General features: G+C 40.2%; 2 protein-coding genes across 2 annotated transcripts in view; one reads left to right on the top strand and one right to left on the bottom strand.

The window, feature by feature from the left end:
• Positions 1–4,361, bottom strand: part of LOC124151364 (protein Red-like) — a 29,781-nt gene extending 25,420 nt beyond the window's left edge. Inside the window, exons 1-2 of the mRNA XM_046523773.2 lie at positions 4,271–4,361; positions 367–526 (exon numbers count right to left, since the gene is read on the bottom strand). Coding sequence (XP_046379729.1) covers positions 367–526; positions 4,271–4,280 — 170 coding nt within the window. The 5' untranslated portion in view covers positions 4,281–4,361. The remainder of the gene's footprint in view (positions 1–366; positions 527–4,270) is intronic.
• A 1,212-nt stretch (positions 4,362–5,573) lies between these two features.
• Positions 5,574–17,374, top strand: part of LOC124151365 (hyaluronan mediated motility receptor-like) — a 36,600-nt gene continuing 24,799 nt past the window's right edge. The window contains exons 1-9 of the mRNA XM_048384734.1: positions 5,574–5,733; positions 8,218–8,313; positions 9,691–9,842; positions 11,125–11,199; positions 13,107–13,295; positions 14,587–14,791; positions 15,339–15,389; positions 15,955–16,031; positions 16,465–16,652. Coding sequence (XP_048240691.1) covers positions 5,688–5,733; positions 8,218–8,313; positions 9,691–9,842; positions 11,125–11,199; positions 13,107–13,295; positions 14,587–14,791; positions 15,339–15,389; positions 15,955–16,031; positions 16,465–16,652 — 1,079 coding nt within the window. The 5' untranslated portion in view covers positions 5,574–5,687. The remainder of the gene's footprint in view (positions 5,734–8,217; positions 8,314–9,690; positions 9,843–11,124; positions 11,200–13,106; positions 13,296–14,586; positions 14,792–15,338; positions 15,390–15,954; positions 16,032–16,464; positions 16,653–17,374) is intronic.

Below are 17,374 nucleotides of genomic sequence, written 5' to 3'. Positions count from 1 at the left end.
TTCACCCAACAATGAATTGGTACCTTGTAGGTTGAGATGTGACTGGTCGTTAACCTTCTAGCGCCCAACAAGAAGCTTGGTTTATATACTCCCCAGGGAGCTGAGAATGATTCTTGAAAGCGCAATGATCCAATGACCCGGGTAATAATAGTGCTTCGAGCATGCCCCAGACTGGTGTGGAAATATGCGCAATATAAATAGCCTATTATATTATCTTTGAAACAAATTAAAAAACATACTCAGTTGCAACACCTTAACACACCAACAACCCATGCCAATACATGCTGAGTTGCAACACCCACTGACAACCCATGCCAAGACCAGTTGAGTAATTTTTCCATGTTGAATGCTGTTTACAGGACTTACGTTGCCTTGTTGATGGTGGCTGTGTAACTTGAAGATGAACCCCTAGGGGTCATCAGCATCTTCCGGAAATCTTCATTTGTGAGAGGATGGGCGTCGTCATCATCCGGATCCTGCTGGTGATTGACAGGTGGGAGGGGGTTGGAGAACACCTCCATCTCTCCTGAAACATACACCGCAGAAATCAGTTACCTGGCAACAATGGCTGATCATCGTCCAGAGCTCGTGATTAGCTGCATATTTGTGTAAAATATGCATTAAATAAACTGAAATATGAAGATAAATAGAATTAATGAGTATATCATGACTACATGTATTAGATAAACGATTGCGTAAATTACAAAGGTTACATAAATTGTTTATGTATCAGCCAATCGTCAAATTCACTTACCGGCAGTTAAATTCAGAATTTTTTTTGCGACAAACATACTGTTAGATGCCAATTGAAAGGTGAGGTGAGGTGAAATGGGGTTCAACGTCGCGTCCAAGATTATTGCACTTATATAGCGACGTGCATGTACGTGTGTGTGTTTGTGTGGCTGCTTGTACTAGTCCGGACTGATGCCGATTTATAGTGCTAGCTCACTGAGATACAATGCTGCAGTTTAAAATGAATACCCCAGTCAGACACAGTATACTGACTCCGAGCCGACCAGTCCTTGTTTTAGCCCCTTCATGCCGAGCGCCAGACAGGGTAACAACAAGTACCATCTTTTAACGTCCTTTGGTATGACGCGGCCGGGGATCGAACCCCGAAACCTTCCGCTCTCCAGGCGGATGCCAATTGAAAAGCGCATAGTGCTGAGTCAATGTACACGTTGAATCCTAATTAGTCGCTTATTGGTGATTAAAACAATAGTGCTATTCTTACAATGCTAGGTTTTGTAAACAAAAAATGGATTCATGGAGAGGATGCCGCACGCAGATGGAGACGAGTATACTTCTATTCACATAGTCTTAAATGATTTACAGGGATTGTTATGAAACAGGTTTAAAGTTAAATACCGAAATGTCAAGAAACAGGTGGGTAAAAAAATATGAATGCCCTCTAAAACTTGTGAATACCCAATCAAAATTAAAACCCTGGGTAAAATACCCAAATAACCAAGAGCTTATCTGTAGCTCTGATCATGTACAACTAGCTGACTGTCATGATTTCCATGTCACCAGATCCTAATGAGAACTGATGTCATGTCATTATTAAAATAAATTCACATATAAAAGAGATTTTGCTAGATATATATGTGATCTGAATTAGGATTTGAAATTCACATTTTTGCAAAATATTGTCACATTTTCCCAGTCAAAACTGTCATGTACACATGTATATATGTATCAAAAACATAAGTATGTTCCAAATTTTACGCAAAAGAAACCTTTTCCACGATTGGTCCATGTGATCTTGATAAAATATTATGTATCCCATCTTAGAGGGTAATAAATTTCTCAGCAGGGGAATTAATCTTTTATACCCCGCCACGAGCAATACAAGCTGCACGTGGATTTCTGAGAGACAGAATAAATCCCTTTTACCCTGCTTCAAAGCAAAAAGCTGCAACGAGTCAACTGCGGTTATCTAGTTCACCGTATAAATTTGAGCAGGATCACGAGGGGTACAAAGGGTCTAGTGCGCCCTGAGTTAGGATTCATATCACTCGACTCCAGCTCGTGGTATAAAACTTAACGAGGACGCATAGAACCGCAGGCTATATTTAGTAAACAAATATTGAAAACTCTCAACATCGCTGGGCTTATTCATTGACATCACATGTAGAGATGAAAGATCACAATGGGGAGCTTATGCACACTCAATGATCCCTGACATCACAGGGCATTGTTTCGCCTGTCAGAACGACCTTTCACCCGACCAATCAGAGCATCGCTTACCAGATTATGAAAGTGACAGTCAGAATGTGATTTCTGATCATGCAGCCTCGAAAACTGTAACTCCTAACGATAGTTACGGGTTTAACGACTGTATCCATACAATCTAGACCATCTACTAGCCATTCCAGAATGTTCTTTTGTTCAGGTTTCAAATTTGTAATCGAGAATTTGTCAAAATATGTTTCGAAGCGTAGTCGCCAATTTGAAATTAGTGCCGTAAAGCACGAGAAAGCTGCCTTCTTATTGGTCATTCCATAAGTCGGTCGAAGTTCGCGCAAGGTCGGTCTGACGTGACCCGTAATGGGATGTCCTCAGATCTTTGTTTAGCGGTAGCGAGAACTAAGATCTGATTTGAATGAGATTGCACAATTTCACAACTTACGCCAAAGGGTATTGTGACATGTGGCTGATCAGTGTTTGTGTTTACGGCATCACATATACAAAAATATGCACTGAAAAAAACTACACTTCCCCTTATGTGTGACACGTCCAATGGGAAAAACACAAGGGTAATCAGCCACCTCTGAATAGGATGTATGAAGGTGGTGTTGGTGGCCGTGATGTAGGGTCTAGGGCTAGGAAGTTAACTCGGGTACTTGGGTGGGTACTGAGAAGGACCCGGGTACCCACAGGACTACCTGGACCTGCGGCTAGTCATGCAATATATTGTTTAAAGACAAAAATTATCTGGAACTATATGACAGGGGTTGAAAAGTTATTTTAAAATGTACTTATCAAAGATTAAGCTTATATACTCAGTTAAATGTTACATCTACAGAACACTAACTCGGTAATAGCGCGGTAACGCATGGCTCCCAAAATTGACTTACATATTTAATAAACTAAAGTTTTACACTGACACATTTTTCCCCAATCTCAAAGAACATGATCACTGCGAGCACGTAAATCTGGAAATACCAATCAACAAATCCGAACTGAAGTACACAATTTAATCCCATTATTATACTATCTGGTTATAAAAATGTGCTCATTGTATATCTGGACTGGCATTGTGTGTACGTATCTGGACTTATGTTTGTAATATATTTTATTCATTTTATTCAAAATTTCATTCAACATTTTTTTACATTCATTACAGCGAAATCGTGTGTGAAGTGATCAGTAGATCATTACCCTCCTGGTAAATAGAGGTGCCGTTTTCGCCTGTCACATAGTAGCCTTTTTCGCCAAATGCGGTGCCGTTTTCGCCAGAGAAATCGGTGACGTTTTGCTGAGGTGCCGTTTTAGCCTGCACCCTTTGCAAGTTACCATGTAAGTCAAATTTCATTTATTTTACCGAGGTAAATAAAATAAGGTGCAGTTTACGCCAGACAATAGTAGCTGTTTTCATTTTCGCCAATCGGTGCTGTTTTCGCCCGGTGACATTTTGCTGAGGTGCCGTTTTAGCTATAACCCAATAAGGTTACACTACAAGTTATTAATGTTCGCATTTCTCTCTGACTATGCAACAATTCCTTCTGAATTTTACATGTTTGAATAAAGATAAAACTTCAGTCAAATTCAGTGTATGCATGACCAAATCGTTTCATAATTGTATCTAAATACATTTTGTCCAGGGCTACGGTCAAACTGTTCCCAATCGGACATTTTGTACCAATTTCTTGAGATCTACATCGGGTACCGGGGAGTAAATTTGGACTCGTTTGTTTGTTGTTTAACGCCACACTCAGCAATATTCCAGCCATTTGACGGCCAATTTGGACTCGTCTCATGCCTAGTAGGGTCATGTCTTGACTGTAGGACCCCATCGCGTCTCTCGGCTAGTGCATCCGATGAAGTGTAGTGAGTAAAATTAGGCAAATGTCTTGTGCATAAAACTTGAGCTTGGACCTGGTCATGTGATATCATAGCGTGTATGTGTTTAATTCATCAATCTAACAGGTCTCTATTGCAGTCTTTTCCTCAACTACATTCCTCAAAGCAACTGCATATGTACAAAAACTTCACTTGAAAGTATTGTTTTCAACTGCCAACATAGTTTAAGTGAAAATAAACATACGTTCTGGCATGTTGCTGTCTTTGTTTATCAACCTGCAGTGCCAAACGTTTACGTTCTTAAGTTGACTTCCGCTTCGTGAAAAGATCAACAACGCGATATCTCGTCAAGAGCGAGAAAAATATGGATGTACTATATTCATATCAACCCCTTCAAATATAAAACATTAAGAACGAGCGTCAGTAAGTTTCCGATAGAAGTAAATACGTGGTCACTTTATTAACGTTTACACTCCATCATTGAAGTCAAAACATTTTTGCAGCTTTTTTTCATCATATTTGATGTCCTGTTATAAACCATAACTGTGTCGCGATGATAATGTAAAAGCAGAGACCATATACCGATATATATGGTCTCTGGCAAAAGGGACAACAAAACAGATACAATTTACGATAACATTTACGATAAATTAATAATAGTATGGTCTTGTCCAAATATCAGAACGTTAAGAACCTTTTTTCATATATATAAAAGACTAGACCCATTATATTTTATATTTATTAATTTTCTGGGCTCATATGCCAATAAACAAGCGCCTAGGTTCATTGGAGGTCAACTATAAAATAATGTGTCAGTTTATCAAATACGATTTCTCTTATTGTGCAATGGGTGTTAATTTAGCTTGTCAAAACAAATAAAGAACTTGCCAGAGTTAATTTTACTGTTCATCCTTAAAAGACGAATGAATTTGGCCCGCATGCTCTGTTGTACTGAATGATATGTTCTCTGTATATATGTGTTTTAAGCAGACTGTTTGAATTGGGTTCAATTGTTATGGTGTTGTTTAACGCCGCACTCAGCACCATTCCAGCTCTATCGCGGCGGCCTGTAAATGATCAAGACTGGGTAAGGAAAAACAGTTATTGATAACATGAGCAACATCCCCTAAATAGTATCTAAAAAGTAAATGGTTTGGCTGAAACGGGGTAATAAAATGCACCACACATTTTCATACATTTATAATAATAAAAGAGTTTTAAATATATACCTGATATCTGTGGCTATACTGTAGGTAATATTAATTTGGGCCTAAACAAATGTATTTCAGTTGGAGTACAATGCAGTATTCCTGAACCACGAGTATTTATAGAATAATATTGACATTTGTGTTAAATGTGTTGTTTATTGTTTATATTAATCATGGATGCATGGTTACGTGGATACAATATCTACCAACATTTCATAACCAAGATAATATCTTGATGCAAATATTTGACAATATTTCACAGGCATCATATGCGTTAAATAAAACAACTGAAGTTTGTTCGAAAGGAAGTAGTATCTCATAACCGGAAGTGATATTTGATTGGCAGGAGAGCACCTGTACTACTCGGCGGTTGCTTCAAAATATTTTTGTTGTGGTAGGACTAGTCTATGGGCTTCTTTGTTTGAAATCTGTTGCATTCCTGCAGGAATCGCTATGTCGTTTTCAAAAGCAAGTCTGAAACGATTCAACGAGGTCAGAGGTGTGTATGTTCCCCACAGGGCGATTCTCATTAAATGATCCATCAAGAAAAACAACACATTTTTTTATAGCCGGTGACACTAATACGAGTTATAGACCGCTTTAAACTTACCTTTTAACTTTATATTGTGTGCATGACATCTTGAGGAAAGAAATAGGGTTTTGTGTTATTTGTTCAATGTCTATTTGTTAGATCCTAACCTATTCCTAAGCTAATTCGTAAGCAAAAACCCTATTCAAAGGCCATGATTTACAGATATGGCATATGCCCAATTTTATTATGTCACCTGTGTTAATTGTCTTTTCACATCAAAAGTTGAAATCTAGGGAATTACAGACCTCAACAGTCTTTCCACCATGAAAGGTCTACGTCCTGACTTATGAAAACCCTTACCATGCACATTATCTGCGACCTCAAATGAACAAAATACTAGGACGAGTCCAAATGTACTACCCAGGTACCCGACCCCCTATTATCCAACCCTCCCCGGGTAGCCACTGCAGGTCTAAAGAGGTGGGAACAAAATGTCTGATTGGGAATTTTTACTGCAGCAATGGCCAAAATTATTTAAATATACATCTATCACACGATCAGATCATGCGTACACTAAAGTTGATTGAAGCTTAATCTTTCCTCAAACATATACGGATACAAGTCAAAATGAATGCTTGCATCGTCAGGAAGCAATGCGAACATTAGTGACCTGTAGTGTAACCACAGAGCTATAGTGAGTTTTTGTCATTAAACAATATATCATGTGACTAACCACATGCCCGTATAGTCCTGTGGGTACCCAGGTCCTGCTCAGGACCCACCTGACCCGAGTAGCCGAGTTACTTGTCCCAGCCACAAAATACCCTCAAGTACACACCTACTCTTAATGCTTATTAGCATGCACAAAGATCATCTTCCCAAGGCAAGAGAGTTAACTGACTTTATAAGTCCAGTTTCCATCCTTACCGAGCTATGCTGGAAATTCCTAGGCTCGATCGTAGCACCACAAGTGCCTATTACAAGTTATGTCCCTTCTAGCCTCTCCTATGGACCAATCAGATTCCACCTCTTGTATCACTTGCATTTGCTTCAAACAAAACGGCGGCACCCAGTCAAGGCGATCTGATCGATTATCAAGATCTATATATATTGTGATAAAATGACTTACCTTGTGAAGTGCATCAAATCACGTGAGCACCTTGGTTAAAAACATGAAAAGATTTAGAAAATATCTGTTGACAATGAGTTAGCGGTGCACATGCCTTGCAAATCCTCCAATCAACTGAAATCTGCTTGACAGTTTACGAACCGGATCTCGATTTCGGAGTGCGATTTTGATTGGACTATGCATAGACTCGTTAGTCCAGCCAAAATGTAACTCCATAATACCAGCCTAGTTCGGTAAGGGTGGAAACTGGACTTTTATAGTCAGTTAACTCTCTTGCCTCGGGAAGATGACAATAGATTAGCTGTGCACCAGTTTAGTTATGCTCTGCTTTTAGTTTTACATTAAGGGTTAACGGTCGTTAATACATTAATACAAGTCATGCCTTCATTACATTCTGCCAAAGCCAACCGTTGGATACAGTCTGTTCCTTAAACGTTTCCTTCATTGTAAGTACAGTATAGTGTTATCATATGGTATTGTATTAGCTGAGTTTACAAGACATCACCACAACTCCCGTCCAATGACGATTTTACACCAGACTTCAGAATAGCTCCTTCAAAGTGCAAAAGGGGCGGTCGGGTAGCCTAGTGGTTACAGCGTTTGCTCGTCACGCCAAAGACCCGGGTTCGATTCCCGACATGGGTACAATGTGTGAAGCCCATTTCTGGTGTCCCCTGCCATGATATTGCTGGAATATTGCTAAAAGCGGCGTAAAACCATACTCACTCAAAGTGCAAATTAAGGTATAACATGACAATTTTCACAGCTTGATCTTAAAGCTTGTATATTGGTATGATTATATAATAAGAGGACCAATGCCCCCATTTTCTACTAGAAAGACATTTTTTTATATAATTCTCCTGTCTTAAGCATCAATAAAAAGCTTATCCATCATTGATATATCAGCAATATTAAATGTGTAATCTAAAGCAGAAACTGTCACAGCTAAATGTTAATTCGCAACAAGATTCAAGTTACGTTTGACAACTACCCAAGTTCAACAATAAATAGCTGGGTGAGGTAACCATAGCAACAATATTTTGAAGTATTGTAATATCCAGTTTTGCATTGTGTTGTAACACATTTTACGAAGTTTTTAATCAATATCAATTATTACCCCTATTTCCCAAACCATTTACATGAAACAAGTCACTGTTTGTTTAGCTGTTAGCAACATAGGTGGTGTACAATGGACATGATGGAGTAAATATATGTTTAGATTTGAAAGAAACTACTTATTTCATCAAAATGTGTCTGCCAAACATGGCAAAAGGATTCTACACTGTCATTAAGCATGCTAAGTGTTTGTATCGATCCCTCAGTCTGTGCCCCACCTGTTGGTGCTTATGACCCTAGAGAGCTGAAGTCTGCACATGGTGGCGCCTTCGTGAAGTCAGACAGGTTCAACATTGACAAAGGTAAGAAAAGAGCAATTTGCATGTTGATGTACCACATCACTTAATCATCCAGTATGTAAGTCCCCACCCAAGGGACGGGCGGTTAGCCCAGTGGTTAAAGCGTTCGCTCATCACGCCGAAGACCCAGGTTCGATTCCCGACATGGGTACGTTGTGTGCCCATTTCTGGAGTCCCCCGCCGTGATATTGCTGGAATATTGCTACAAGCGGTGTAGAACCATACTCACTCACTCACTCACTCCAGTATCACCCAGAATACAGGTCATATGGCTATTACCATGGTTACTGCCTCATTCATTAATGAACAGTGTAATTTCAGCCGTATAGCGACTGGGGTCCTGGATTTGAATCTAAGGACTCTAAATCTTTAACTTTTAGCACTGAGTTAGGACTAGGACCCCTTTGATCTGGTGTAGAATAGATCTTCAGCAACCCATGATTGCCGTAAGAGGCGACTAACGGGATTGGGAGGTCAGGCTCGCTGACTTGGTTGATGCATGTCATTGATCCCAAGTGCGTGGATCGATGCTCATGATGTAATTCACTGGATTGTCTGGTCTAGGCTTGATTATTTAGTAGAATGGTGGTGCTCTACACCGAATACTAGATATAATATAGATATAATAGATATGATAATAATATATTATGACACACTGTTAAGTTAAAAGCATTTGACTTTTTGAGTCAATCAGTAGATATTGATTATCACTCTTGATTATTGGTGCAATTATTTTCAAGAAATCTCAATTATCAATTTAATTTTGAAATCCACACCCTCCGCGAAGCAGTACACTCCAGTTGTTCTATGGAATTCTCACTTGGGCAATTTACAAAATGTCTAAATATTTCAGGGTTTTTTACAAATTGACTGAAAAATATTTCCTTTTGTTTTATTATGACGATGAATTCCAAACTGTAAATGTTATGATTAAAAGAAAACAAAAGTCAATGAATATTTTTGTAATTTTTTTGGCTTCTAATCCCAGCATAATTAGCCTGTTGAGATGGTTTTCAGCCCTTTTTAACTCAATAACTTTCAGCATATTCAGTCAATCTGTCATATAAATGGATAGATTATTCAGTCAATTAGTTAATGACATTTTAAACTTTGACTGATTTTATACATTGACTGTAGCATGTATATAGACTATATATAGAATAAAATACAAGCCTCGAGGAATTACATATGACCCTCATGAATATCGAAAATCACACCCCTTTGTATAAAATCTGTTCAGGGTTCATGGATAATCTATAATTGGTTATTCTTGGTTATTCTGTAAATTAATAGCTGAGCTCCTACTAGACAAATAAAGTTTTGGGTAAGTAACATAGTGCCAAAGCTGACATTCAGTGTTTGATTCTTTGTTGTTAACAGAGTTTGGCCCCAGCCCTGCAGACTTCGACATCAGTACATGTAGCGTCATCAGTGGCGCTGGCGTCAGCATGTTGGCGGGGAACCAGCACGGCCCTGGGGTGTTCTCCAGCACCCCCAGGAAGAAATCCTTGTCCCACGCTTCCAGCACAGAAGTAGGTCATCAAATTAACTGTCGGGCAGAATTTTGTGAAGCTGATTTGTTAATGCTAACATCACAATCTTAATACCTGAAACATTTCGCTGTCTTTGGACCTGGGATGGAACAAGTCCCCACACCACGTTCCTGGGCATGTTTCTGATTGTGTGTTTCTTATGGCTTGGGTTGATGCTCATGCTCTCAGTCACTGGTTGGACTGACCCAGATGTGTTGTTTGTTGTTGTTGTATAGCTGGGCTATCGCTGATGCATTCACAATACTTTGGGTTTTTCTTGTGTCTTGTCTAATTTTTTTGGGCAATATTTTTCAACACATTTTAGGCTTAACATGTTACAGTAGAACATGGATAGAACGAACATGGATATAACAAACATGGATAGAGCAAACATGGATAGAGCGAACAAATGGATACAAGGAACTTTTACAAAATCCTGATTTGTCTCCGCTATATTATCATATAAAATGTGCGTATATAACAAACTCTCTACAGCCAACTAACGTATATAGCGACCTGACATCTGATCCCTGACAAGCCCATCTACCACTAATTAGTGACGTGTATAGCGAACTGAGAATTCCGACTCAGTGTCAAGTGTCACGGACAATTGGCTATATGCAATCAGCGGCAAATCAACACAATCAAGATGATTCAAACTTGTTGAACTTGCTTTATGCTTATCTTACCTGTAACTAAACTAATCTTGTCTGCAGTGTAAGACAAACATAAATTCACGAGATTATGTCAAAGCGTCACTTCACTAGCACATGCTATCATGGCGGGCAATGCTGCGATTATGTGCATTGTGTTTGTTTTATCCAAGATGGCTGACGTTTCCGAGCGAAAATGTATGTAACAAACAATATATATAACAAACTGATTTCACCGGTCCTTTGTAGTTCATTATATCCATGTTCTACTGTATTACATTTGTTGAAATTTTGTTAGCTACAAGTCCACAGCCTAATTCTAAGTTTCTGCTTGCTGAACTGGGTACGAACCTATTTATCCTACCTCCATGTCAGAATGATGAGATCTGATTGGTCCACGTGATCTTGATAAATACTGTGTAGGGTAATAAATTTCTCAGCAGGGGAATAAATCTTTTATACTGCAGTGAGCAATAGAAGCTGCACGTGCATATCTGAGAGGCTGAATAAGTCCCTTATACCCCGCTTCAAAGCAAAAAGCAGCATGCTATTTTCAAGTCAATGGAAGTCACGTGACTTAGCACATGTATGTCACTGATGTCACACTGTGTGTCACACTATGCTTCCAGTCACTGAAGGAGAGGAAGGGGAGATCACTGGAGGAGGCTATAATGCAGAGTAAACTCAAGGAACTTGAGCGAGAGGTAAGGATAATGTTTCATGAGACAGGGTTCGGAAGTACTCGTGCTGCCATGCCCGCTGCACACCTAAAACAGGAAATGGCATACCGTACTCGACGTAATAAGCGCCCAGGGAGCTCTCAAAATTAGAAATAGAGGGCTCTTATTAGAATATAATTTTGGTGAGATTAAAAACGAGGTTGAAAGATTGTAAATTTTGTGGTTTATGCAGACAGCCTGAAATGAAATAAAAAGAAGAATCTGTGTGTTATACACGATAGATATATTTTCGAGAATTTAATTGCCCATAATTAAGGGTGTATATATAACAAACGAGTGCGTATTATACACGAATAAATAAGTCTTGTGTACATTGATCAATCGGAAAGGGTGCTAACTGGGATTGTTCACTAGCCAATATATTAGCGAATAACGCCGTTGGCGTTTATTACGTCGAATACGGTGCTTGAATTCTATGTACAGTGCCTCGTGGGCGCGGTCATTTTCATAAAAAGTACTTATGTTAACTTTCTTTGGTCTCTGACAAAATTCAACGGTGAAATGAAAGAGTTTCCCCCATTAGTTGCATGTTCCACTATCGCTAAACGACTTCCCTTTGAAATATTAATCGGCATTATTCGGTGATGTCTGTTGACTGTATCTTACAGGGGAGATGGTTAAGATTGCATGAAATACATTTGAATGTAATCGAAGGTTTCCATATTTTGATGGAATATTGTAAATATTACTTAGGTCTTGCGTTTTAAACACGTGGTTATTCGTGTTGACTGTTGTGAAACACCTAGCAGACAATCACTATATTGTTATAATAATTGGGTAATATTGCGCCCTTTGAAATAAAAAGCATTTTGATCAAGTCAGTATTGTCAGATTTAGTGCCAGTTGGTGGTTGCTGTTGTTAACGAAAGACACAAGTAAATCAACCATACCATTTCCATTGAGAGTTGATATGAGTGAGTGAGTAAGGTTTTACGCCGCTTTTAGCAATATTCCAGCAATATCACGGCGGGGGACACCAGAAATGGGCTTCACACATTGTACCCATGTTGGGAATCGAACCCGGGTCTTCGGAGTGCCGTGCGAACGCTTTAACCACTAGGCTACCCGACCGACCCTGGAGAGTTGATATGAAATTACTTGTTATGGCCTAGACCCTTAAGCTGGGGCCATCTTAATATAATAAACATTAATAAAAATGAATACAATGGAACACAATGAGCAAGGTGACTGTAAACCAACGTCTCTTAGTCACATTTGACAGCACTGACCTCAATGACCAGAGTGTTCTGAAGGATCCTGATGTAAGGTGCGTCCTGAGATGCCACAGATGGTTCACAATTCCCTGTGTCCGAGCGCATAGCCTAGGGTAAAATGAGGGGGCACGGGTGGCCCAGTCGTCAAAGGTGCCGCAATTTGGTTTGCAGAGTTCATTCCCTTGGGCACATCAGAAACCTATGATTGTGGTTTCAAACCCCGGTTCGCCCCGATTATGTTTCTAGGTTTGTCAGTACCATACCCGTGCTCGTGGGTTTCACCGAAGTGGTAAATGTCTGAGACCTGCATTACTTAGGGCTTTCCTCCCACATTAAGCTGACACGCCACGATATAACTGGAATACTGTTAAAAGTGGCGTTAAACCCAACTCACTCACTCACTCGGGTCAAATGACTTCTTGGCGCCTGCATGACACACTTTGAAATCTGTTTGTTTAATAATGTGTATTACATAAATGTACTTTCATACAAATATACTGGAAAGACACGTATAAATTGAAATATGAATTCTTTGCACAAAGTTAAACGGGTATGATTAATCTCAATGAGAAGGAACTCCAGGAAGGAAGGAGTTCTTTAGCTCCTGTTGAAAGGTCAGGCTGGAGACACTGAAGTAACCATGGTAACTGTTGTCAGATCAAGAAGCTTCTACAGGACAAGACAGATCTCAACAAGCAGGTCGGCACCAAGGAGGAAGACATGAAGAGGCTGGAGGGACGCCTGCAGCATGCACAGTCCGACCGCACCGCCCTCATTGCCAAGGTGGCCACGCTCGAGAAGGACATCAAGGATGTCAACAAGAGCAACTCCGTACTGAAGAATAAGGTATGTTTCACATAGATATTCCATACTGAAGAGACGTCGCTATATAAGTGCAATAATCTTGGACGCGACGTTAAACCCAATTTCACCTCACCTCACCATACTGAAGAATAAGGTACGTTTCACATAGCAATTCCATACTGAAGAATAAGGTATGTTTCACATAGCAATTCCATACTGAAGAATAAGGTGCATGTTTCACATAGCAATTCCATACTGAAGAATAAGGTGCATGTTTCACATTGCAACTCCCTACTGAAGAATAAGGTACGTTTCACATAGCAATTCCATACTGAAGAATAAGGTATGTTTCACATTGCAACTCCCTACTGAAGAATAAGGTACGTTTCACATAGCAATTCCATACTGAAGAATAAGGTGCATGTTTCACATTGCAACTCCCTACTGAAGAATAAGGTACGTTTCACATAGCAATTCCATACTGAAGAATAAGGTGCATGTTTCACATTGCAACTCCCTACTGAAGAATAAGGTACGTTTCACATAGCAATTCCATACTGAAGAATAAGGTGCATGTTTCACATTGCAACTCCCTACTGAAGAATAAGGTATGTTTCACATAGCAATTCCATACTGAGGAATAAGGTACATGTTTCACATAGCAACCCTGTACTGAAGAATAAGGTACATGTTTCACATAGCAACTCTGTACTGAAGAATAAGGTACGTTTGACATTGCAACTCTGCACTGAAGAATAAGGTACATGTTTCACATAGCAACTCCATACTAAAGAATAAGGTACATGTTTCACTTAGCACCTCTGAACTGAAGAATAAGGTACATTTCGAATAGCAGCTCTGTACTGAAGAGTAAGGCACATTTCACACTACACTGGTGTGGCCTTGTCCTTGTGTAGTGTGACCTTGTCCTGGTGTAGTGTGACCTTGTCCTGGTGTAGTGTGACCTTGTCCTGGTGTAGTGTGACCTTGTCCTGGTGTAGTGTGACCTTGTCTTGGTGTAGCGTGACCTGGTGTAGTGTAACCTTGTCCTGGTGTAGTGTGACCTTGTCCTGGTGTAGTGTGACCTTTTCCTGGTGTAGTGTGACCTTTTCCTGGTGTAGTGTAACCTTGTCCTGGTGTAGTGTGACCTTGTCCTGGTGTAGTGTGACCTTGTCCTGGTGTAGTGTGACCTTGTCCTGGTGTAGTGAGACCTTGTCTTGGTGTAGCGTGACCTTGTCCTGGTGTAGCGTGACCTTGTCCTGGTGTAGTGTGACCTTTTCCTGTGTTTTATTTCAACAAGACACGGTGACCAGTATGAAGTTTACTCCTGTAGGTGACGGTGACGGAGGGAACTGTCAAGAAGAAAGATGACAAATTACAGGCAGAACTGACAGATGCGAGGAATAAGTTGGAGAAGAAAGACAAGGAGATCAGTGGTCTGAAACACGACATGGAGGAGGCCGTCTCCCTTCTGCTACGTGACCTTCGAGAGGTCACCTGCCTGGCAGACAAACTTAACAACAAGGTGTCCGAACTAGGTGGGTGGTATGACCATTTATCCTTCAAGTTTGCAGGGGGCAGTGGTGGCCCAGTCGTCTAAGGCGCCGCGATTCGCTGTGCAGAGTTGCGTCCCTTGGGCACGCCAGAAACCTATGATTATGTTTCTAGGTTTGTCAGCACCATACCCGTGTTCGTTGGTTTCACCGAAGTGGTAAACGTCTGAGACCTGCATCACTTCGGGCTTTCCTCCCACATTAAGCTGACACGCCGCAATATAACTGGAATACTGTTAAAAGCGGCATTAAAAACCCAACTCACTCAAGTTTGCAAATTAGAAACGGCACTGTTCAATATTTTTAGTGATGCTAGTGAACAAGAGTTTACAAGCAGTGAACGACATGGATGTCTTGGCAAATCGACTTTTCCTATAATAGTTATAGGATTATTTTTGCAACACTAAGCTAATGAATAAATGTATCACTACGCATAATGTACCGTAAGACTTCAACAATTTGGGTGTGTTTGTTTCTATATGAGGAAACCTTTAATGTGGCAATGACAAACAGATTTCATCTTTTCTCTCAGAACGAAGCTTTGAGGATGAAAAAGATCAAGATTCCACAGAAAATGCAAAAGGTTGGTGAAAGAGTTTGTGTCCTGCACGACCATTATGACTCTAGTCTTAACGTGTCTTATGACCCGTGAAGATCTGGGGTAGAATAGGTCTTAGCAACCCATGCTTGCCGTAAGAGGCGACTAACAGTATCGGGTGGTCAGGCTCGCTGACTTGGTTGATGCATGTCATTGTATCCCAATTGTGTGGATCGAAGCTCATGATGTCAATCACTAGCTTGTCTGGTCCAGTCTCGATTATGTACAGACCACCGTCATATAGCTGGAATACTGGTGAGTGCGGCATTAAACAACAAACAAACAAACTTAATGTGTCTTATATGTTCAAACCGTACTTTGTCCTCATAACAATATAAAGGGATTTTTCCCTCAAGATTTGTACAAAAATGAATTTATGGAGAGGAAAGAGGAAAGGGTATGGGGTGGCCATAAGCCTACTTTCAACCAAGGACACCTTTGTTCCAGAAAAACAGATAAGTGAAGTATGGCTCTCTGTTATACAAAACTGAAATTAGTCTGGCATGAAGGAGATGTGATCATTAAATGTCAGGATGTGTGTATGCTTCAGAGCAAAGATCGACGGCAGCAGGGAAGGGTGACCTTGACCTTCTGGGGAAGGTCAACAAGGCAAGAGATGATACTCAGGTAACACCAAAAGCTGAAACCTTGTGCATCCTTGAGATAGTAAGGTTGTGCTACAATACCTGAAAACTCACTATTTGGCATTTTGGAAACACTTCATTAAACCTATGCTGGTTGTAAGAGGTGATGGTCATGCTGAGTGTCTTACTGCGTGTCATCGTACCCTGACGGCGTGGATAGCTGTTCACAATATCAATCACTGGATTGTCTTGGCCAGACTGGTTTATTTGCTGCTGCTGTCATATAGTTGGAATATAGCTGAGGGCGGCGTTAAACAACAAACAAACAAACCTTTTTCGGAACCCCCTCAGGATAATTCAGTCTATAACCCATTTTGAAGTAAACCTCGAGTGCATGTTACTTTATTTATTGTCTTCAATAACAAACAAATAATGTTGATGAAGTACTGAAGATTCTATGGTGATGTTTCTTAAAGAAAATCAAGTTGTCGCTGCACGAGATCCGTGGGACGGCGGAGCGGAAGGTGCGTGAGATGAAGATGCGGATGCGGGAGAAGTACGAGGGTGCGGTGGAGAAGCTGGAGCAGCTGGCGGAGGACCTGCAGCGGAAGGACGACAACCTGGAGAGCTCAAAGATCTGTAGTGAGGCCCTGCAGACCTACAGGTACCAGTGAACACGTTCTTGTTTCTTGTTGTAAGTACAGACCACATTGACACCCTATTGACTTACTCAAACCAAGGCCAATTACATTAAGTAATACGTTACCACCAATATCACATGTACTGAATACTATATCTTGTTGTATAGTACAGACCACATTGACACCCTATTGACTCACTCAAACCAAGGCCAATTACATTAAGTAATACGTTACCACCGATATCACATGTACTGAATACTATATCTTGTTGTATAGTACAGACCACATTGACACCCTATTGACTTACTCAAACCAAGGCCAATTACATTAAGTAATATGTTACCACCGATATCACATGTACTGAATACTATATCTTGTTGTATAGTACAGACCACATTGACACCCTATTGACTCACTCAAACCAAGGCCAATTACATTAAGTAATACGTTACCACCGATATCACATGTACTGAATACTATATCTTGTTGTATAGTACAGACCACATTGACACCCTATTGACTCACTCAAACCAAGGCCAATTACATTAAGTAATACGTTACCACCGATATCACATGTACTGAATACTATATCTTGTTGTATAGTACAGACCACATTGAAACACCCTATTGACTCACTCAAACCAAGGCCAATTACATTAAGTAATACGTTACCACCGATATCACATGTACTGAATACTATATCTTGTTGTATAGTACAGACCACATTGACACCCTATTGACTCAC

This window comes from Haliotis rufescens, unplaced genomic scaffold (genome assembly GCF_023055435.1).
Source record: "Haliotis rufescens isolate VD_foot unplaced genomic scaffold, xgHalRufe1.0.p SCAF_50, whole genome shotgun sequence".
In the NCBI taxonomy this organism is placed as follows: Eukaryota; Metazoa; Mollusca; class Gastropoda; order Lepetellida; family Haliotidae; genus Haliotis; species Haliotis rufescens.
Note: the sequence above shows the minus strand (reverse complement) of the source record. Positions and strands in the feature narration are given on the sequence as shown.